Source organism: Odontomachus brunneus, unplaced genomic scaffold (assembly GCF_010583005.1).
Source record: "Odontomachus brunneus isolate Ranch 3 - 2012 unplaced genomic scaffold, Obru_v1 Obru_scaffold_001, whole genome shotgun sequence".
In the NCBI taxonomy this organism is placed as follows: Eukaryota; Metazoa; Arthropoda; class Insecta; order Hymenoptera; family Formicidae; genus Odontomachus; species Odontomachus brunneus.
Genome location: NW_022639451.1, coordinates 4,948,991 through 4,971,807, shown reverse-complemented (window position 1 = coordinate 4,971,807; position 22,817 = coordinate 4,948,991). Strand labels below are relative to the sequence as shown.

The 22,817-nt window shown below is 43.5% G+C and overlaps 1 protein-coding gene across 5 annotated transcripts in view; it reads left to right on the top strand.

Annotated features, from left to right (window-relative positions):
* Positions 1-4,084: 4,084 nt before the first annotated feature.
* LOC116840204 (SAM and SH3 domain-containing protein 1-like) overlaps positions 4,085-22,817 on the top strand; it is a 423,731-nt gene continuing 404,998 nt past the window's right edge. For 2 of the 5 annotated variants that reach the window (XM_032827438.1, XM_032819272.1), the window contains exons 1-2: positions 4,085-7,417; positions 8,012-10,261. In XM_032827438.1, the coding sequence (XP_032683329.1) occupies positions 9,761-10,261 (501 nt within the window). In that variant the 5' untranslated portion in view covers positions 4,085-7,417; positions 8,012-9,760. Of the gene's footprint in view, positions 7,418-8,011; positions 10,262-22,817 lie in introns of those variants that run through there. The other 3 variants (XM_032806658.1, XM_032834978.1, XM_032810903.1) reach the window with 2 other exon arrangements.

The following is a 22,817-nucleotide window of genomic DNA, read 5'->3' as shown; positions in this document are numbered from 1 at the left end:
AATAATTCGGATTCAGGATCGCGGAAACGAGTTAATATATTGACAGGTGACTCGTCTTCCGATCTCATCCCTCTGCTGCGAAAGCAAATTACTCGACCAAAGCGAGGAAATAGCGAGGGTTGCATTGAAAGGGTCCTTCCTGTCCACGACACGCGATGTCATATCACGTTATTGAGAGCTACTTGTCACTCCCTGCTTTGCCGTCACAGCAGGACGGGTACGTCCATGCCGATCATTCAATTAATTCGGACTTCACGCACATATCGGTGATCATATCGTTCGTAAGCTTCGCGCGACTAGCATTGTCATTTAACGGAGATTTCACGAAGTAGTGCTCACCATCGATTCTCCTGTTTGCACCTCTTTTTTAAAGAGAGAACGGACGCAATATATGTTTTATACAAACCATAAAAAATTAACACTGCACATTCCTAACATGAATTTCCTATTTGTTTCTGTAATTGATGTCATATCATGTGTTACGGATATGACAGCTTGAAATATTAAAATCACTTAACAGTATCTCTATAAGCACGACAATTTATTCAATGCAATACGAGAAACAATGTTCAGAACGTCGCAGAATTATTTCAACGAATCGTACTATTATATTTTTTTTATTTTTCATGTTACTACACTGAGGGAAAAAATATCTAAAAAATTATAAATATTTATTTGGTTAGTACTAATAATATATTTAATTAAATCTAAATTCTTTTATTTATACAGAATGAGCCATTACTTTCATAAAAAACTTAAGGAAAAGTAAGCTTAAGAAAATGTGTACTTTTTTATTTGAAAAATATTTTATATTAATATGAATAAATATGTTATTAGCATCTACCGCATAAATATCTTTTTATTTTTTACTTTTGCTACCAGTGTAGATACTGAACGTGTTCTATTAGGCGTGATTGATCTATAAGATCTATATTAATAACTATTACTTGAAACTCCTCTCAAATACTTTCAGACTTGAATTCAGAGTTAGATGAGAATTTTTCAATTAAATCATGATTGCAGATATAATGTTACGTATATTATAATTCAATGAAAAAAATTGGATCTAACTCTGAATAAAAATCTGAGAATCTTATATAAAACAAACGTCAAATAACTATTAACATAGGCCTAAATTGTTTTTTTTTCTTTTAGAAGATTACGCAATTAAGATCGTTAATGCATAATTACCTGAGCTGTTGCTCAGGCCTTCTGTATTATCCAATATGTAAATGTGTCCCTCGTTGTTTTATATATCGATGCTTTCAAGGGAAGCTGCCCTCCGAGGAGACTCGACGCCTGCCTGGAAAAGAGAAAGAAATGATCATGTGGTTCCTCGAACTATCGCCGCTTTTATCACATTGATGCAGTCCAATTTCATTTGAGCGTAATATAATAGCTAGCGTGCCGGTCACTTGAGTGGCGGCGTGTTGTAGATTATCGGTCTCGAGGGTCACGGGCCTCGTATCATTGCCGTTAGGTGTTCATTTATAAATGCCACAATTTCTGACAAAGGCACTGATTACGATTCTCGCGAGCAGTCAGCGATACTAACTTTACTTCAACAACTGTGGTGTTTTCCGAGTATAATCACGCGAGGCAAATGTTAGGTAAAATTAACGTACTTCAGCACGTTCATTTTTTATCGTGTACATTTCTTGCTAACAAACCACATATAAAAATCTAGCTTCACGTATATCTCTGGGGTAGTTTTATCTTTCTCTTTCGATCTATCATCACATTTCTAATTTTTAATTAACAAATCCAGTGATTGTCGGATTCTACTTGAGTGACTCGACAAGTCGCGACGAGCACTACAATTGTATCTAGAAACGAAGTTACTCCCCAATAAAGTACTTATCATACGTCTCGACGATCGCACATCGCTATTTTCAGTAGTTTCGATACTTGTTCTCGCACGAGATTCACTTTCGACAGACAAAAGACGCATAAAGATGCGGAGCGATTTCGATTGATGTGTCCATGATGGTTGTTCGACGCAAAAAGATCGATTTCGAAGATAGCCGCGTAATTGCCAACATACGTCGCAAGTGCGCGACAAATCGTGAACAATGTCGCGATCTGATAAGGACGCGCTCTATGGAGTACCTTTTGTATCTCTTGCTCTTGCATTACATCCCGAGATTTGACGTTACACACACCTCACATATCTTTCATCTTTCTCTCTGAACGTCACCGTATTTCTAACTCCCGATTAATACATTCCACGATCCCCTGATTTTATTGCTACTTGAATGAGTCGATGTTAACAAGTGGAAGAGACACCGATTCGACACATCGCGACAAGCTCCGACTGTACACATTGAGAAACGAGATTACTCGCTAACAACATACAATAGTACTACGACGTCCTGACGATCGCACATCGCTGTTTTCGACATTCCCGATACTTATTTTATATACGAGATTCGCTTTCGATAGATAAAAGACACATAAAGCGCGGAGCAATGTATTATAGGTCAATGTGTCCATGGTGGTTACTTGACACAAAAAGATCGATTTTGGAGATGGCCGCGCAATTGTTCATATATGCTGCAAGTGCGCGCCAATACGTGAACAATGTCCCGATCTGAAAAGAACGCACTTTATAGAATATATATGTATATATATATCTTTTTCTCTTGCTAACAGCTGACGCTATCGTCCGAGATTTGACATCGAATATATAGTAGATATTGTGTCATTTAATTTTTCCCTCTGATTATCTTATTCCTAATTCCCGCTTAATAAATCTGACAATCGCCCGATTCTATTGCTATTTGTAAGTGAGTCGAAAGTATTAACAAGGTTAAAAAAACACCGACTCGACACATTGCGATAAGCACAGATTATACACACGCAGGCATGAGAAGATTACTAATAACGTACTTACGATATATCTCGACAATCGCATATCATTATTTTCGGCAGTCACGATACTTATTTCCCTACAAGACTCACTGTCAACAGACAAAAGACGCATGAAATGCGAAGCAATGTCGATCGATATGTTGACAACAGTCGCTCGATACAAAAACATGGAAAACGCGTGTAAAAACAGACGCGAAAACGTTCGCCGCTGTAGTCAGCGATGCAGTAGCCAATCAGCTGCGGTAGCCAATCAATGCCAATGTCGCATAGTTACTAATATTTTCAACTAATAGAGTGTTCGACTATCCCTAGGTTAATCGCTCCAAGAGCAATTAATGACGTCGTAAGTCTCTACTAACCAATCATAAAGCTTATAAGTATTTGTTCGACCAATAAATGTAGGCTGAATAACCCAGAGTGGGTTAACCCAGAGCCAGTCGAACATGCTATAACATTTGTTTTTCTAGAATTTCCAATAATCATTAATTCTTTCAGAAAATACGTCTCCGCTTTCTAGATTAATCAAGAGTTGCTTTAATATTTGGCTTCAGTATTGGCGATACACATATATAATTGAAAAGTTGTATTGTATAATGAATCTCTAAATATATATATATATATATATATATATATATATATATATATTGCAATCGTCTGAAAAGTCACTATAAATAATTTATTGTAAAAATTAGTCAAGTTATCTCGCGTATACAATCAGTTTCGTGGATGCGTTTTAATGTCGATGTATGGTAGTTACTAAAAGTTTTCGTTTTATTTAAAAGTATTTGTTCAATCTTATTTTTATTCCTAGCTTTGCATTTTTTTATGACCGTGAATCAATCTAGAAAGCGAAAACGTGAGATACGCATATCTAGGAGCGAATGTGATTAATCGAAAATGTATAGTAATTCTCTGATCTATCTAAAAACTATCTGATTTTCCTAATAGTAAGACAACCACAGTAGCTAATAATCTTGGGTAGAGTCCGTTCGACGTTGCAAATGCTTTGAACCGTCAAATAAAACAATACAACTGATGTATCCGTCGCTCTGAATCGTCCGAAGCGTTAAATGGACTTACTCCTTATTCTTATAGAAATGCAATACGTTGATTGGTTACCGCGTCGCGGCGCGTCGCGGCGTGCGCGCGAGACGTTTTCGTGGCTTTATGTATAGAGCGTGCATCTTCGATCTCTTTACATCAAGCAGTAGCCGTGAAAACATCGATCGACATCTCTCCGCGTTGTACGCATCTTCTGTTCATCGCAAGTGAGTCTCATACGAAAATAAGTGTTGGAATATCGAGAACAGCGATGTGCGATCGTCAGGACGTATCGTAAATATGTTATTAGGGAGAAATCTCATTTCTCGGTGTATCCAATCGGTGCTTATCGCGTCGCGTCGTGTCGAGTCGACGTTTGTCACTCTCATTTCACCATCGACTCACTCAAGTAGCAATAGAATCAAGCAATCGTGGAACTTATTAATGGGGAAGTAAAAGCGTAGTGATAATTAGATTGGAAAGAGAAAGATAAAATGACGCGGAAACGTATGCGACACCAAGTCTTGGACAATAACATCGGCTGTCAGCAAGAGAGAAAGAGAGAGGTATATACCACAGCGCGTCGTTGTCGAACCGCGTTCACGTTTCATTTCGCATTTTCGGCGTCCGTCATGCATTGCGCGGATATTCTCGATCTCTTTGCACAAAGCAGCCGCCGTGAACACATCGATCGACGTCGTTCCGCGCTTCACACATCTTCTGTCCGTCGAAAGTGAGTCTCGCGCGGAAATAAGTGTCGAGAGTGTCGAAAATAGCGATGTACGATCGTCGGAACGTATCGTAAGTATACTTTTAAATAGCCTCGGTGTACTTGTCACGACGTAAATAGTCGGTTTCTCTTCCACTTACTCGACTCACTCAAGTAGCAATAGAATCGGGCGAACGCCGGATTTATTAATCGGAAGTTAGGAATATAGTGACGATCGGAAGGAAAGATGAAATGACGCGAGAAATGTATACGATATAAAATTTCGGACAGTAGCAAGAGAGACAGGGGATACTCCATAGAGCGCGTCCTTATCAGATCGCGACATTGTTCACGATTTGGCGCGCACTTGCGACGTATGTTGGCAATTGCGCGGCCATCTTCGAAACCGATCTTTTTACGTTGAGCAACCGTCATGGACACATCGACCCATATTACTCCGGGCTTTACGCGTCTTTTATCTGTCGAAAGCGAGTCTCGTGCGGAAATAAGTATCGGGAATGCCGAAAACAGCGATGTGCGATCGTCAGGACGTCGTAATACTATTGTAAGTACGTTGTTAGCGGGTAATTTGTTTCTCGGTGTGTATAGTCGGTGCTTGTCGCGACATGTCGAATCGGTGTCTCTTCCACTTATTAACAATGACTCACTCAAGTAGCAATAGAATCAGGCGATCGTGGGATTTATTAATTGGGAGTTAGGAATGTGATGACGATCAGAGGGAAAGATGAAAGATATGTGAAGTGTGTGCAACATCGAATCTGGGGCGGTAGCGCAAGAGCAAGAGAGACAAGGTATTCCATAGGACGCGTCCTTATCACATCGCGACACTGTTCACGATTTAGCATACACTTGCGATGTATGTTGGCAATTGCGAGGCTATCTTCGAAATCGATCTTTTTACATTGAGCAACCGCCATAGACACATCAAGCCATATTGCTCCGCGCTTTACGCGTCTTTTATCTGTCGAAAATGAGTCTCGTGCGAGAATATGTATCGGGAATGCTGAAAGCAGGGATATGTGATCCTCGTAAGATGCCGTAGCAATATTGTAAGTACATTATTAGTGAATAATCTCGTTGTGCGACAGTCGGTGCTTGTCGCGACGTGTCGAGTCTGTGTCTCTTCCACTTGTTAATATCAACTCGCTCAAATAACAATAGAATTGGATATCACCGAATTTATTAATCGGGAATTTAATCACAGAATGATGAATAAATAATATGATATCAGAAATATATGCGACGTCGAGTCTTGATAAATGGCGTTTATCTTTTAGCAAAGGATGTACACGTTACTACCATGAAAATTAACATCATGATAAATATTGTCACGTTCAGTAGTCAAGTTCGGAAATCGGATAATGTTATTCTCTCTGTTAGATGTAAATTACGCAGCGTCACCAATGTTTAAACTGTTATTTACTGATGCACGCATGTACTCTGCGAAATTTTTTTTGGAATTAATTTAGATGAAAGACAGAATTTATTTCGACCGTGCAACTCGTTTATATCCCATACTACTTTCATTGCATTATATTGTGGTAACAATTATCCATAAAATATATTAATCAGTTTCGTAATAATGATGTGCATTGAAAGAACGTCTGCGGAGATATGCGATGATTGTTTTTTGGAATTGAATAAGTAAGAATTATCGCGAAATTAAACAACTAGTTTAATTATTCGTTATCGTCGCTTCTATTAATCATGTGCAGAAGTTTATTACCTCGTATCTATTTTGTCCGGGTTCTATCTATTCTCGAGTATTTCCTTTTATTTTCATCCAACATCATTCATAAATTGCATTTGCAAACATTTTTACACTTTTATCGTCCATATTCGCCCATCGCTTGCTCTGCCTTACACAGCATACTGACTTATTCATGTTTTCATTCTCGGCTTCTCACTCGCCCAGGAATTATTATCTCCAAATTATGAAGGTACAATTCCCTGAATGTTAGGACGGCCGTTTTATGCATTTTCATTATATTTATACGCGTGATGCAAGTATAATTGTACGAGCTACTTAAAATAAATTTTTACGTAGCATTTATGAGCGCGTGTTACGACACAATTAAATATCTTAAAGATTAATTGCTCTTGTCGTGTTCCATTATACCGAATATACCAAATGCACATGCGATATATTTGACCCGTTCGCTAAATTATCATCTTCTAAATTCTTCAAATTATCATCAACGTAGATTCAACCGTCCCTTCGTCGTCCGTTCGATTTTTCTAATAACGCTTTACGAGAAATTTACATCGGAACGACGACATTAAAACGCTTCTTCCTGCTAAAACGACCTTTCCAAACGTCAACAAGGGCGGTGTTATTATCTGGGCGTAAAAGTATATCACAGAAGAGGGAAATGGAATCTCTCTGGGATGTGTGTTCGCTACGGCTAACGCGAGTTTCCCTATTCGAGAGCACAGTGAAGAGTCGTGAGTTTCAGCATCTGAAATTTTGGCGGAAAAGTGTCGCCAGTTGGCGGGCGGGTTTTCCGTGACTCGGAGAGCCCGCCCTGTTCTTTGCGTCGCGTCGCTCCGAGACCGGTCCATCCCGGCAGCTGTTGCATTCTGATGCAGCGGCGCGTCGTCCTCCGCCGCCGGTACTGTCGCCTGCCAGCCGACGAGATCGCACGTTGCGCGAGTAGTGGGTGATCTCGGGAATGTGGCGATGGTGGGGGAAAGACTAGACTAGCGGCGTCGGCGGCAGCGCCAGCGGCATGGTGGGGGAAGCTTGCGAAGAGCAGACGAGTGGGGTTCCCTCTGGTGAGTGTCTCGTGTCAGTCGAGCCGTGTGCCGCGTCGCGGTAGTGTCGTGCAGTAGTGTTGCGTCTCGCGTGTCTCGCCGAACACCGACGATGACGTCTTCCTTGTGACTATGAGCGGTTCGCGCTCGTGACGAGGATCATCGGCTACGTCGTACACCCGTCATCGTGTCCACCGTGCTCGCGCTATCGTCGTCGTTCGTCTCCTACGACCGAGGGGGACGCCGGTCGGGACGTGCCGGTGTGCGTGTACGACGTGGACTTGCTGCTTGCTCGTCGTTTTTCTCAATCGGACGTATAATACGGACCGGGATCGAGGTGAGACCGGGACTCCGACGCTCGTCGTCGCTTTCCTCTCGATCGGCCACGAGACAGAATCGGTCGCTACGATTTCGTGTACAATGTCAACTTAACCGACTGTCGCCGTTATTTCAACAAGCCAATGAGACGTGCGCGCGGGCCGTTAAAGAGACGCTATTGGTTCTTGCGTACGACGCGATTTGTGTATGACGATTGACTGCTGCAAATCGGAGATGATCACCGAATAGTGTCTTCTCAGCGGCACAGGCACTTCCTTACTTTTTTTTTTATTGCAGTCGGTATCCCGATTCGTTTGTACGTCTCGAACGTCCTTGCGCGAGAGGAAACTTCAACGCATGGAATAGCCGGTGGTGTGACGTCGCGTGTGACTGAGATACGAGATTCGCCGTGCTGTAGGTCAAGCGACAAATCGGGCGCCATTTCCAAGGAGCAGCCGAATTACGCTTTCCCGGCTCGCCGTGCTGCGTTTTCGGGAGCAAGTCTTCGTCGCGCTTTTAACCGGGTGAGTCAACAAAGTACGTTCCGTCGTCGAGTTTTTCTCAGTGCAACACTTATCGAAGACGAGTAATTAAAAACGGCTCGTCGATCGTGGATATCAAGTTACGTGACAGTGAACGCGTCGCCGCGAGTTTCAAGGTCCCTAAAGGTGACGAGTCGTGAGATCGCTCGCCGGCGTCGTGACATCGACGACGCAACCAGCTCTTTCCAACAACGGAGCCTTGCGCGAATACACATCGACGTAAATCTCGCGTTAACCCTACTACGATCGTCTTCCATTCGGTGCTCTCGCCAGCCGTATTTCGTCGACGAAGGAGAGCCGTTGTGAATCGTCCTTCGCGAGATCTGTCCTTGGCCGGAACTCTCGAGTTTCTCCAAACGGGCGGACGAGACTGGCAGGTCATCTCCGTGGCCCGTCGTCACCTCGTAGTGTGCGCGACGACACGTCGTGCGGAAATTGCGCCCCGTTTTCTCATCGATCATCGATCTAGCGAGTCCGCCGGCGACGACGTTACTCGCGCCAACTGATGATTTCTCGTGAACGTAAAGAAGCATACTTGGCCAGGTCGCCGATTCGCGTGTCAATCTCGAAAATCCGTTTCTCTTCGCGTAAATAGACACTGCAAGACCGAAATAAGTGATGCGACTCTGAGTGGCTGTGTGCCGGATTCGGTCCTGGGAGGCACATCCGAAGGGTGCAGTACACAAAGGACTCGTCGGGATTTATCGAGATACACTCGGGGCGACTGCTGTCGTGTGGCGCGCCGCTGGGAACAACCGAGTGGTCCCTCTAAATTTTTCCCCAAATCTTCCGCGCTGTATCCCTCCGTCTCTTTCTTTCTCCCGCGTTCTCTCTCTGTCGCGCGCACACCGCGTGAAATAGAACGAGATTCGACCGGTCGTTTGCCCTCCAGCTCGTCACGGCTGCTGCTCCGCCTTCGCATTTACCCGAGGATCCGATCGCGCTCGAAAACGAACGAGAGAAGCGGTATAAAAACTGAGACATCGACCGGACGATCGTATCACCGAGGACGACAAGCGCCGGTCCTCCGACTCGACGACGATCGTCCCCGTACATCTCGTAATGAGCCGTGGAGCGGTACATGTCAAGCGGCGAACGTGACCGCCGCGAATCGCCGCCGCGTGTCCCAGGGTCGTCAGTCCCGAGGCGACGCTCGTTAAAGACCGCGGTCGATCGCACGCGGAGGAGAATGTCGCGCTAGAGAAGCGTAGGTCCGATTTATTCGAGCCGAAATGCCTCGATGGACGTTGTTACGTCGTCTGGAAGGCGGCCTCGCGGGATGGTAGCTGCCAAGTATAGCGGATAAAGGAACGCGCGCGCGGAATCGTCGAACGCGTGGAGCGGGGCAAGGGAGAGAGAGGAGGAAAAGGGCAACGCGAAGCGGTGAGGAAGGAAGGACGAGCGAGCGGAGACCGTTTTAAAAGAGTCGAACAAGCGCGGGGGCGTAGCCGGGCCTACGCGAGCGCAACGAGATAGAGGAGGAAGAAAGAAAGAGAGAGCCGAGATGACCATGGCGAGCAACATCGTGGTCGAGTGGCTGCGGTCGCTCCACCTCGGCCAGTACTCGGAGTCATTCATCGACAACGGCTACGACGACCTTGAGATCTGCAAACAGATCGGCGATCCCGATCTCGACGCGATCGGCGTCTTCAATCAGACGCATCGCGCCCGCCTATTGCAATCGGTAAAGACTCTGCGCGAGGAGGGTGCCGCGAGTGTGTATTTCACGCTGGAGGAGACGAACGACTGCATCAACTGCGACAACGTCAGCTCCAAGTCGTCGAGAACGTCGTCCGAGCGGCCACCCAGCGATAAGGAAGTGCAGCGCGCGTCGCCCACGGCCAGCTCCTCCAGCGGCGGTCAGGAGCTGACCAAGTTCGCGGACGAATATGAGGAGGGCAAGGCCGAGCTGGTGAGAATTCCCAGGATGCAGCTGAGGATGCTGTTGCAGGAGAAGCTGCGGCACGACGGCATCAGGCTGGCCTGTCAACCGTACACAACACCGGTGAGTCGATTTACTTTGGAGAGAGAAACTCCGCTGTCACACTATAGAATCTATAGAACCCCTTGAAGGGAGATATAACTACTGTTGAATATCGTAGCAACTTCAATACGAAACGATCTGAACTTTGCTCTCGAATAAACCAACTAGATATCAAATAAATCGTTAAAATAAGAGAAAGTGAAAGAGCGCTTTTGGAATATCGCGTGAAATTATTAATTTAATTCTTGGTTATTCGAAAATAGTTTTTATTTCGTACACAATGCAGTTACCATTAGAAATTTTAAATGTGTTATAGAGCATTTCTTATTAATAAACTTGATACAATTAATATTTTATTGAAAGCATATTTTTTTAGGAATATTCTGTGAACGGAATAATGTTAACTATATATTAATTAATTAAATCAACATTAATTTATATAAATTATATTAATTATAAGCGCAAAGCATAGCATATATTCCTCTCTGAGAACATCTTTAAGAATTAACGTCCAAACGTATTAAATATGCATATATATTATTTATAATATGAGTTTAAAGCAAACATCGTGCATTATTATATAAATGAATAATGTTACATCTGTTACACATTAATAACGAGAACAGTGTGCGAAGTTTACCGTAGACATAATGGCATTAAAACCAAAATGTACCAATCAAATGTACCATTTGAAATGGTACATTTTCTCGCATAAAATGTATTTTCTGCGATATTCAAGCATAAAGTTATATCTTTTTTAATTGTTGTTATCTCCTTTCGTACAAATAATACAGTTACGCGCAGCGCAATCACTTCCAATTTTACAAACGATGACATTATTCGGTCTTCGTGACACCGACGTCGGTGATGCGCGTTGTCGACATTATACGCTCCCACTTTCCTCACGTCATTCGTGTTGGCATGCACGCATCACCTTTAATACATTACGATACGTGGCGCGATTAGCCACGACAATACTACTCGAATTATCGGGCCATCGAGCAGCCGCTCAGGTGTGCCAGCCGCCAAGGGGGGTACCTGAGACGAAGATAATACTGAAAACTCACAGCCCTCACGTGGCACGCCCTACGAGCGTAGATAATCCCCTGATTCATTATTTCGTTGCATTAGCCACCAGCTCGAGATAAGGACAAGCGTGCCGTGTTTTACCATACACGTTCTTATCCTCTCTTGACTCACCGACAACGCTACCGGTCATACGTTATGTCTTCACTTCTAGATGTCGCTTCCGAACGGAAGTGAAAGAACGGTAGAAATTATTTCCTTAGGAATGTTAACAACCACAGAAGTTGTTCTAAGAAAAAAAATGTGTCATGATTTAAATCTCGTGAAAATAACTGACGAAATCGTTCACATCGATGCGTGTAAATTGGCTTACCTATTATTACATATGAGAGAGAGCAGGCATTATTTATTAAATTTACTTTGTGGCTGATATCCGCAACACATTCTGGCTGTTTTTTCACTCATTGAGCAAATTGGCCTTTATACAACACGTTTATACATATGCATTTTGGTCAGTGGGTGAAATCAGTTATCGTTGAATCATTTATGATGTGTAAGCACGTAACGATATTCCTTATCAGAAGTACAAACAAAGTTTCTTTACGAGAAATTATCGAAATGAAAACAACTTTTCAACTATAACTGATCACAAAAAGAAACGTTTTAAGGTACAGACTCTTAGCTTGGGGCGGGATTTAATTAATATGAGATGTACATAGTATCGCATTCTTGAAACACGGCGATGAAACGTGACACTCAATTTTACTTTTGATGGAGGAGAAAGACCAGTTTAGAAAGTTTTCACCATTATTACCACTTGTTGTTTCTTATCGAAAACAGAAGCAAGTTTTCTTTAAAGTTCTTTAACGAAGTTATTACCGAGGCGCGATTAATTTTTCAACTATGATCGGTCGCGAAAGGAGGCGCTTTAGGAAACCGCGCTGCGGAATCTTGACTTGAGGCATAATCTAATGACTATTTGACTTATAAAACGCGTAGCATCACTGTCTCAAGATAACGGAGAAACATGACGGCCGATTCACTTTTGATGGAGGAAAACCCAGTTTTCGGGAGTTTCCAGCGTTATTGCAACTTGTAGTTTCTTTCCAACTTACTTTCCAACGTACACATAGCCGTGACATCTCATATTCGTTCTTTATTTACGTGTCAGCGATGCAGCGTGAAGTTACACAAACATATCTTTGCAATCCGACCCGACTACATCCGTGGTCCTGTCTAAAAAGAGCTTTTCCATGCAGTCGGTCTAATTGAGATACGCGGATGCGTGGAGGCGCCCTCGCTAAGAGTCAGTTCCGTGGCTCGAAAGACGTTTTCTCCGAGGAACTTTCGCGCGCGTTGTCGCAGAAGAGCGGTTTGAAGCGGGTACCACGCGGAGGAAAGTACTCGTGCGGCGCGCTTAACAAGTACGTACGTTCTTAACGTAACGCGACTAAGTCGTACGACGGAGTTTTCGATTTCCCGGTAACTTCGTTGACGGAGTTTAATATATCCGGTGGTAGAGTATGCCGAGGCCTGAATGTATATGTGTGCACACTCGCAAGCAAGCAAGCACGTGCTTTCAAAGCGCGACGACTTGCGAGCGAACGATCGCTTGCGGATCGATCTCGCGCAGCGAGAGATACGTGGAGAGGGATATTCTCGTCGAAGAGCCGAAGTCTGATGCATACAATGCATACACGTGTGGAATTAGCGGTGGATTTAGTCAGGACCGTGCGTCGAGTTCGGAAAAGGCTCCGGGTTAATGTGAATTCGCCGCGCGAGAGAGAAAGAGAGGGAAGGGAGGGGGGAGAGAAAGAGCGCCGGCTGCACACGCGTTGTACTTTCATTTATGATGCAAGAACCAGATCGAGATGGAGAATTTAACGGTTCGCGCATGCAGCTCTTTCTCTCGCGCAAGCTCGCCTCAGAGTTATTTCATTTTTTTATGTCTCCCTCTCCCCCCTCTTCGTTCCTCTCCGTCATTTCACGGCGACGAGAGCGGCGATGCGGTGCGTATGAAAGCTCCGTTTAATGCCTATAACTTTTGAAACGCGTTCTCGTACGGAGAGAATAATACGATACGCGATGTCGGCGGGGACCTACCTACGTAAATTGAGGATTTTTAGCGGGTAACTTTGCATCGCTCTCTATCTGGGAAAAAGTCGGCTGAGTTTTACATATACAAATACACGTGTACATATACGTGTGTTTCTCCTTACACTGGGGATTAAAATTCCAATAAATTTTACCGTGCAAATTCGCGAGTACGACATGAATCATTCATATCCGCTGCAGCGTAGGACGCGCATACTTCGTATTTTTACCGTTGCACTTGGTTCGATCCGCGCGGAATCCTTTATCCGTGACGTACTTCGTTATGCGACGCACAGCGAGTCGCGTCCGTGTGCGATTAATTGGATATTGCTATAATAAAACGTGCGACAATTTCGAGAATGATTAGTCATACGCTCATTATCAGAGTTATAAAGCCGCCGCGCGCTTTATCGTTCTGGAAATAATTTTAAAACCGCGCTTTGAGTCGCTAATGAGTCGGACTGCACGCGCGTGGCGATACTTTCTTTTTCTCTCCCCCTCTTCCGCGCGCATACGTTAATTAACCGCATGGCGAAGCGAATGTGAACGAAAAGTAGACACTCGGTGTTCGGAAGCGTGGGTGGCTTTTATCGCGCGAGTAAGTTCGGCGTTACTTACAGTCGTGTCGGGTCGCGACGTTATAAAACGACGTTTATGCCGTCTACCATCACCCTCGGTGAGGTCGAGTCTTATTCTCTGAGGTTATTGCTTCTACGATGCTCAGGCGTATCGCTAAAGACGGCACGTAAGCGAGACGTATCGATTTTTCGCGACGACCAAATGGCTCGTAACGAGAATGCTAAGAGAATAACGCAAAGGAGATTGATGCGCTCGTTAATCGGACATGCAGAGTGAAGAATTTTCGCGAGTAAAAGTTGGCGATATCGTGAACGAAACTCGAACTATATTGTGTCGCGTCGCATACAAAAACACGACTGGAATCTATTCAAGAATGAATGCGTCGGGATTCATTATAGTTGATCAGTGAAATTTTTCATCGCGTAGCCAATAACGAAACTCGCAAAGTCATTTCGTTTAGTGATGCGATATTAACTGTGGTTACGCTCGGAAATTTCATCTCTGTGTACTTATTGTGAACGCATCGCTCTTATGCGAAACTTCGGCGCGCGGAAATAATCGCAAACGAGTATTATAATCGCGCGAGACACACGTAGTTCGCGCACCTCTATCGCCAGAGGACTATTATTCCGCCTAATATCAACGATGTTTCCCGCGCGAATCGTTTCGGCGAGCAACGTAGTCACAGCGCTAACAAGTGCTTTTCGTTAAAAAAAACTCGACGAAATAATTTTGTTTACCAAAATTCCTCATACTGACTGCAAATCGCCGCGTAACCGGAGCCCGCAATTGGAATGCATCGCTCGAATTTGTGGGTACGCGTCGTGGTTTTTATTTTCACACACCGCCGATGTCCATTCAAATTAGTTGGCAAACTTTAATTTATTCTCCACGCGGTTGAACGGAACGCATGATTTCGCAGAAACACAGGCTGCACGGTAAACGAGCTATCAACATTTGACGACCGAAGTTGCGGCCCAGAACAAGCGTCCTCGTTTGACGACAGCACGCAAACCTGTGTTACAGTCTATTGTAGATCATAAAAAAATTTGAAATCGTTGAATTTTTATTTGCTTGTATTCACAGCGGAATTATTGCATTTTTCCTTCGCATGTATCGATAACTGAATTAGGAATTATTGCATACAATGCATGAGATGTATGCATGAGAGAGAAAAATGCCTCATCTAACTAAAATTATAGTTATTTTTGGTTCCAACCATATTCTTTGGTTGTTGTAACACGAAAATGATAACATGTACATAATTTTATTATCGCTAACATTATAAAATTTAATTTCAAAAGTAGTTCTCTTTATATTAATTAATTTGTAATTATTTTCCTATGTGATTATAATTACAAGTACCAAACATTTTTTTTCTCAGTGCATTTGACAGAAACTTTATAAATTTTTCTTATCCTTATAATTGAGCAGCAATTAAGCTGCTTGATGTATTGAGTGTTTGTAGTACGCCAGTAGATAATTCTGGATTTTTCTGAGTAAACTACGGGTGAAGTTGCTGAAATTAATCCACGCAAAACAAATGACGACTCAGTTACTGCGGTTTTTCGCTAGTTGTTACGCGCAACGAACGACTGTCGCGGCATTTTCCGTTTCGTCGTTTTGAAAACAGAAGGAAACGCCACGTAAGTGTACCATGGAAAAATTATCGATTTCAAGCAGGACTTTGGCGGCTTAATGGAAATTTAATATCAGAGCTTAATTATGAAAATATTGAGTATTATGTACTTTTTATCGGGAAGAAATTATAACGAATATCGGGAATTGGATGAAATTCGCGCCAAGAATAAAATTCGTTTCATATTTGTTGCATAATTTGTAGCGGGAAAATGCGATAATACCGTTACATCTTTATGACTTTAAATGAGTTATTCGGCAAAATTACGATACAATTACGCGCGCCAATTATATTAATACAAATTTCTCTTTTTTCTCACGAACGGGCAGTTACGTTTATACAGAAGTACAAAAAGAAGATAATACACGCATTATTATTCTGGAACATAGGCTATAATATGCATTTTGCGTGATATCGCGCGCGCACGATCGATCGGCCGACTATGAAAACTGCAAATTGAGGCGCAGAAAAGTTTCTGCGAGTTGCAAGGAGGGTCGCATTGGGCGCACGATTATTCATGCGTACCGATTCATTTATGAACTTTTGGGTGGACCAAATGATGCTCGCTTTCACGGCCCCGTGTACCAATAAGCGCGAGTGCACTTTCCATCCTGTTTATGAAATTTTAATGCCGTTGATTCAGCGGCACAGGCCAAACGACGAATTTCCCATTCCCCAAACTTCATTCCCCGATGTACAACTCGCACCTGGCACGATTCTGTTGTAAGACTCAAATGAAATCAATCATGCTAACGAACAAAAAAAAAAAACCGGAATAGGAAACAAAAATATGTTGTTTTCTGTTTTTAATAAACATAATTTTTCTCGAGTGGAATATCGATTTTGTTAATTCAAAAAAGATACACACTGAAAAGCGATTGTTTGACATTCCATACGATATCTTTAATGAAAAGATAACAACGCGGCAGAAAGAGCGAGAGCGGATTCTAATTTTTCCGATTTAAAATTTTAAATATTCGCAACATAAAAATTCAGAATCACATTATGCAAACTTATCTTGTAATCGTAACTCCGCTCGTCAGAGAGATCAGCAGCAGCAGCTGGACCGAATCGTAGCGCGCGCACGGGGTCTTCTTTTTTACAATTTTCCATCTCGCGTTTTATAAATTCCCCTAGTTTTCGACCGCATGCGGCTCGCATAAATACCCAAAGGCGGGTATATTTTATAACCAGCGGTGAATAAAAATTTCAGAAAGTCCCGCGAATAATCGCCGCAAAACCGAAACCGTGTTTTCGAGGCGAGACGGGACGCGCGATCCGGATCCAAAACTATCATGTGTCGTCGCTCTGTCGTCTCTCGCCTCCAGCGATCAACATATATGAATAACACGATTACACACGGCTGACGACCGTCTCCGCGGTCGGACACACTCGGAACTTTATGCGCCCATATATTACCTTCTTCTCTCTTTTTCTCTTTCTCGCAACACGCATGCACGCGAGCAAATGACCGAACGGAGAAAAATAAAAAAAAGTTCTACTTCTCTCTCAGAGCACGGTGGTCCGGCCGTCACCTGCGTCTTTCGGCCCTACGGCACAGCGAGAGCCCCCTCATTCCGTCTCTCTCTCTCTCTCTCTCTCTCTCTCTCTCTCTCTCCGTCTCTCTCTCTCCCCCTCCCCTCTCCCTCTCTCCCTCTCTCTCTCCGTCTCTCTCTCTCCCCCTCCCCTCTCCCTCTCTCCCTCTCTCTCTCCGTCTCTCTCTCTCCCCCTCCCCTCTCCCTCTCTCCCTCTCTCTCTCCGTCTCTCTCTCTCCCCCTCCCCACCCCTCTCTTTCTCTCTCGCTTTTTCACTCTCGCATGTACGCGTGTACGCGAAAGTCACGCGCATTCGAGCGAATCGACTGTTGTCAAAAATGATACTCGCCATCTCGGTGCCGGACGTGCACTTTTTCCTATTTATTGACATAATCCCAATTCGCGGTCACGCGCTTTGCACTCGCGCGCGCGGAAGGTTCAATTTGTTCGGCGCCTCGGCTGGCACGTACCTCGCCAATCAACATTCCAAGCATAGGAACTACGTAGCCAATTACGGTACCCGCGATACAATCGCCGTCACTATGCGCGCCTATTTATCCGCGCGGCCTATTGGAACGCGGCTCGCGACGGTGCAACCGACACCTCGCGAAAATTGCGCAGCGCGCGCTGCACCCTGCGCTGCATCCCGCGCTGCACTCGTCCGTCGAGTCTCAGGAAAAACGCACATCGTACACTCTCGCGATCGGTGCTTCATCTCGCAACTGTTTTCGCTCCTCCTACCCTCTCTCTCCCGTTTTTTAAGCTTACTGCTCATTACCCGGCGCACCTTCTCGTAATCGTTCGCGGAACAGCTGGCTACTGGCGATAGCTCTCAATTTGAGAGATGTAATCTACGTTAAACGAGCTCTTATGGAAAGCTGGACCCTGTTTTACGATTTTATTAGGCTAATTGGATTAAGTGGTTAAGAGAGAAACGCTTTTACATGTGTGTGTGGCCTGGTAATGTACTCTATATATATTAAATCACGCGCTTCTCGGCAATTTATTTCGTAAGTAAATTAGTAACAAAATTGTTATATTTAAAAGTTCTCTTTACTTCAGAACAGAATTATTAATTAATTTCTTAATGCAACTCTTGTGTTTACTTTGAAAAGACAACGACAAATTCGTGCATATTTATAACGTTTTGACACATTTCTACATACAATTATTCAACGATCTATTCTTCTTTCTTCTATCTTTTCAGCGGTTTTATTAATCAGCAATTTGATATGCAATTAATTCGTCGCCATCGAGGCAGTTACGTAATTTTATTTTTTTCGATACCAAAATCCACATTTATTTAGTAACCAACGCAAAACCGGAGATACGATGAACACGCATATCTTTGATCGATACGAAGCATCGTGTCTAAAGATATCTATGTAAATGTATTTTTTATTGCTTATGCCACGCGATATAGACAGCTAACCTAGATCAAATACTTAATAATGACGCAGTATAACGTACACGTTCGCAAATTTGCAATTTTACCCGTTCGTACCGATGGTGCAAACAGGTTATCTCGCGATCAAGTTGTCGGTTACGGATTTAGACGATAAAATGTCACGTCAACACTTTAAGCGTAATATCTTTGATACAATTGACGAGTACTACGAGGACAAATATTTTCTAAAGATTTTGAAGTAGATGTCAGAAATGTTATCTTGAAAATACGCAAACTGTCTGTCGCTTGTACGTTTATCTTCATTTTTAATCAGGATAAGTTTCTCCTCCATGAATCATTTCTGTCGATTTGAATCTCAAGCCGCGCGATCATTCGAATCGCCGGTATTAATTTCTTTTCCGAACTCACGTAGGAAAAGTCTTTTAAAATTTTCATAATACATTTATCGAGTTCAAGAAATTGAGAAAGAAAAGATCACATTTTCATGTATCGGAGACGGCAGCGTCGTCAGCTCTCGAGAAATTTCCAGATTATTGTACATTGAGAGAAAAAATGTTTAAGAAATGTTTAAGAAATAAAAAGTATTTTTTTTCGGATACTAGTAAACATATTTTCTTAAGTCTAAATTCTATTATTTAAACAGGATATACAGTTGCTCTCATGAAAAACTGAGATTTCAAAGAAATGTATATTTCTTCACTTGAAAAATATTTTATATTTATACAAGTAAATTTTATATTTATACAAATAAATACGTCATTAGCATTCAGCAAAATTTTAACATCTTAGATATTTTTTCTCTTAGTGTGAACTCCAGCGACATTACGCGGTGAGGAAACACACGTGCACACGGGGGTGCGCGACCGGGTTAAATATCCGGCGGTCGTATGACGCGTCGTTCGCGCATTTCCGCCTCGACCTTGCCGCGCACGATAGGAAGAGTTCTCCATAAAGCAATCGAACAGTATCTCTTCATCCTCGAGGCGTCTCTGACTCGTCTGGCGAATTTCCGTTATTCACGCCCACGGGAGTGGTCGTTATTCCGCCGGCAGACGCGCGCTACTCTTTTACGCCGATGAGAGTTGAATTGCGCCAACTTCGATCGTAACCTGCTTTCATCCGCGGCGCGTTCTCTCTGTGATAATGGACGAAATCGTGCTGTGTACACGCGCTGGGAAACGATCGCGATCTCGCGAAACTTCTCGCTGCATTAATATTTACTTGGTCCAACTGATCGCGAGTGGGGAGCGCACCGGCGCGCCGCGCGAATCGCCGAATTATCTATCGACGGTACGCTTTTCCAGGATCGTTAATTATTCAGACGCAATTTCAGCCCCGGTTTTCGTTTCTTACAGAGCACCATCTTATATTTCCATAAACGCAAACATCAAGGCGGTAATAGGGCGTTAGCTAAATGGCGGTGTACCTTCTCGCTGTTGAAACGATACATTTGGGAAATTAAGCAAGAGATTGCTTTCCTCGCCAAAAATTTACTCTTTATCATAACGCTCTTTTTACGATTCTTCCGAGTTCCGTTGCCCCGTCTATTCACGTAGATCATTCTTAATTAACACAACGTAAAACACACATTTAACTCCGTGGAACGCGAGATGCTACCTTTCCATTAACTCTACGGAAACAAAAGCTCAAATCGATTAAATCCAATTAAATTGTCCGCGGCTGAAAAACGATCAGGTGGACTTTGGCCAGCTAATAGAATAATTAACTCCTTTCGATTAGCGATCCCCTGAATCGTTGTTAACCTAGCGATTCTATTTCGACACTCGAAATGTAGATACTTACTCGCAGCCGTGTTCAGCTCCGTGTTTCTCATTTTCGCATCGACTCGTCGTCAGGCACGACACACGAGTACAAGCTGCGCGTCTAAGGTATCGCTTGATATTTCGAGACAGACACTGGACACGCTGAGCGAGCGACCTTGCCGCTCTCGCGGCGCAACTATAGCACATCGGTGGTAATAGCCTTTAAATATTTGAACGAATGTTCAATCGATATACCTGCCCTGTCCCTTGGCCGAGCGCGTTGCCGCTCTTTCCCGAGCCGAGCGCGCGCTCGCTGTTCCATTCCCTTCTAACCCATTCCTTTCCACCTAGCAGTGCTAGGGGCCTCCCGAGCACGTTTTCATGAAATATCGAACACGTGGAATGAGATTCTCTTATTCCGTAAGGGGGATAGAGCCGTGGAGAAGGAGCGGTATAGAGAAAGAGAGAGAGAGAGAAAGAGAGAGCGGTGTGGTCGGGTTAGAGAGTCTGTGCGGCCGAGGAGAAGAAGGGAGGGATGGAGAGAGAAGGAGCGCGAGAGTGCAGGTCGAAACGGCAGATATTACGCGTCGCTCGCGACGACGCGGCCGTATGATGGATGCAAGACGGTTACGCCGGCCGTGCGTATTCGCGCTGCTCTCTGTGTACGTACGTAGCGTGCGATTATTATTCAAATTTTCACGATAGAGCGCGCGCCCGGCGGGCTTTCAGCAGGCGGCGTCGATTGCCAGCCGAGATTGCCTCTGGTGAATATTTATTAAACGCGCCTATTTGTTAATCGTTGTTTCGCGTCGCGTCGCGTCGCGCGGGCGGATACCTCACGTCACTTTTAGCACAGCGCGGCTTATCGCGCCGCGAATTTTTCTCGTTACCATCTCGCCGCCGCCACCGCTGTGCTGGATCCCGTCGTTCCCTCGCAAACAGAATGTCAGGTCTGAAGATGTAATCAAGGAGAGTCTAGAAACGTCGCAGGACGAGCATCGAGTGTATGAACATGGAATTTATGGTTCTCGCGGCAACCATCATTAATAATCCCACCTTTGTCTCTCTGTCTGCAGCTTCCTTTTCCTATCCGTCTTACGCGATTCATCTCTCTCTCTTTCTCTCTATCCCTCTAGATCAGCTCCTTTTCCTCTTGCTCTTAGCGCGCGTTGACGAGACGCCAAGATTCCGTCTCTCAACATTAGCGCGTTCGTACGTTTCCCCTGCTTCTTCCGACCGTTTCGGAACTCGACGAAAACGATACGCCGAGCGAGCGAGCGAGCACTATCGTACCTGCCCCTGCAGAGAAGCGAGTTTGGAGTGGCATTAATGAAGAGACATCGTCGCGACTCGTTGTGATAAAGTGAGGAGCCGTTAGCGTCGCTTTTAATTAAGCTCCCGCTTTTAACGCGCCAATTATGAGAGCGAAGAATTTATACGCGTTTAACCTGAAATTACCGAGTAGCTGTGACATCGATTACGCTACGGTGCGTCTACGATGCAAGGCGGACGCTTCTCAGCGAAATGCTGCGGCGCGCTTCGTGTTTTGCAGCGAGAAAATCGCATCTTCCTCGAGTGTGTACAGCTATTCGCGCGTACACGTTTTGATCATTCGTCCCGGAGTCGCTCGTTGCCTTGCAATCGCGTCCTGTCGACGAGCAGTGGTAGGTGAATTCCTAGTTACTCAGCATGCATTGTTGAGCGTAAATTGAGATATGCTTTATCGAATACCGATCATTATGATGAGAGCGCAGAATCTTCTATTAAGTGTCACAGATAAGATATACGTGTAAAGTTTCACCGTAAAATATCCATATAAAGTACCGTTATGCATGTCGAGTTAGCCGCTGCTTCCTTTTTAAGAATTTTCTCCCACGGTTTTTTACTTTTCTGCTCAAATCCATTTCATGTGGACATTTTGTGGAAGTAATTGTAATTTTTAACGCAAGAGAAAGAGAGAGATAGAATAAATATAATTTGCACTCATTTCCCAGGTATTCTCTTTACTGTTTACGTTGATAAGTACCGTCGGTTTTATTTCCGAAAGAGAAGAAGCGTGTGCACACAGACAAATACCATTCTGCTGCTAAATAAAGCGATTAGTTAGTTATTTTTTCCTTCTTTTAAGTTATTATTTTCTTGATAACAATCTTAAAGTAACTTTAGAAACGCTTATTATCACGCGCCCCAAAGAAAAATTTATTCTCTTTACAAGAATATTATAAAATTTTATCGGAGATAACGTTGATTCGTCTCTATATAGCAAGCAAATCGAATTGTAGTTTCAATTTAATACCAGTGATTGAAATGCGCTAAACTTGCTGGGATTAAAAATATATTTTGAATAAATTGGATTCTTATGATAGATACCTGTGATAGATTTGCGTTTGTACAGACTTATAAAATAAGTAACATTTTTTTCTTGAATGTAGTATGTATTTTTCCGTGTGCGCTTATAATATTATATTGGTTGGTATATGTCATATACATATATATATATATATATATATATATATATATATATATATATATA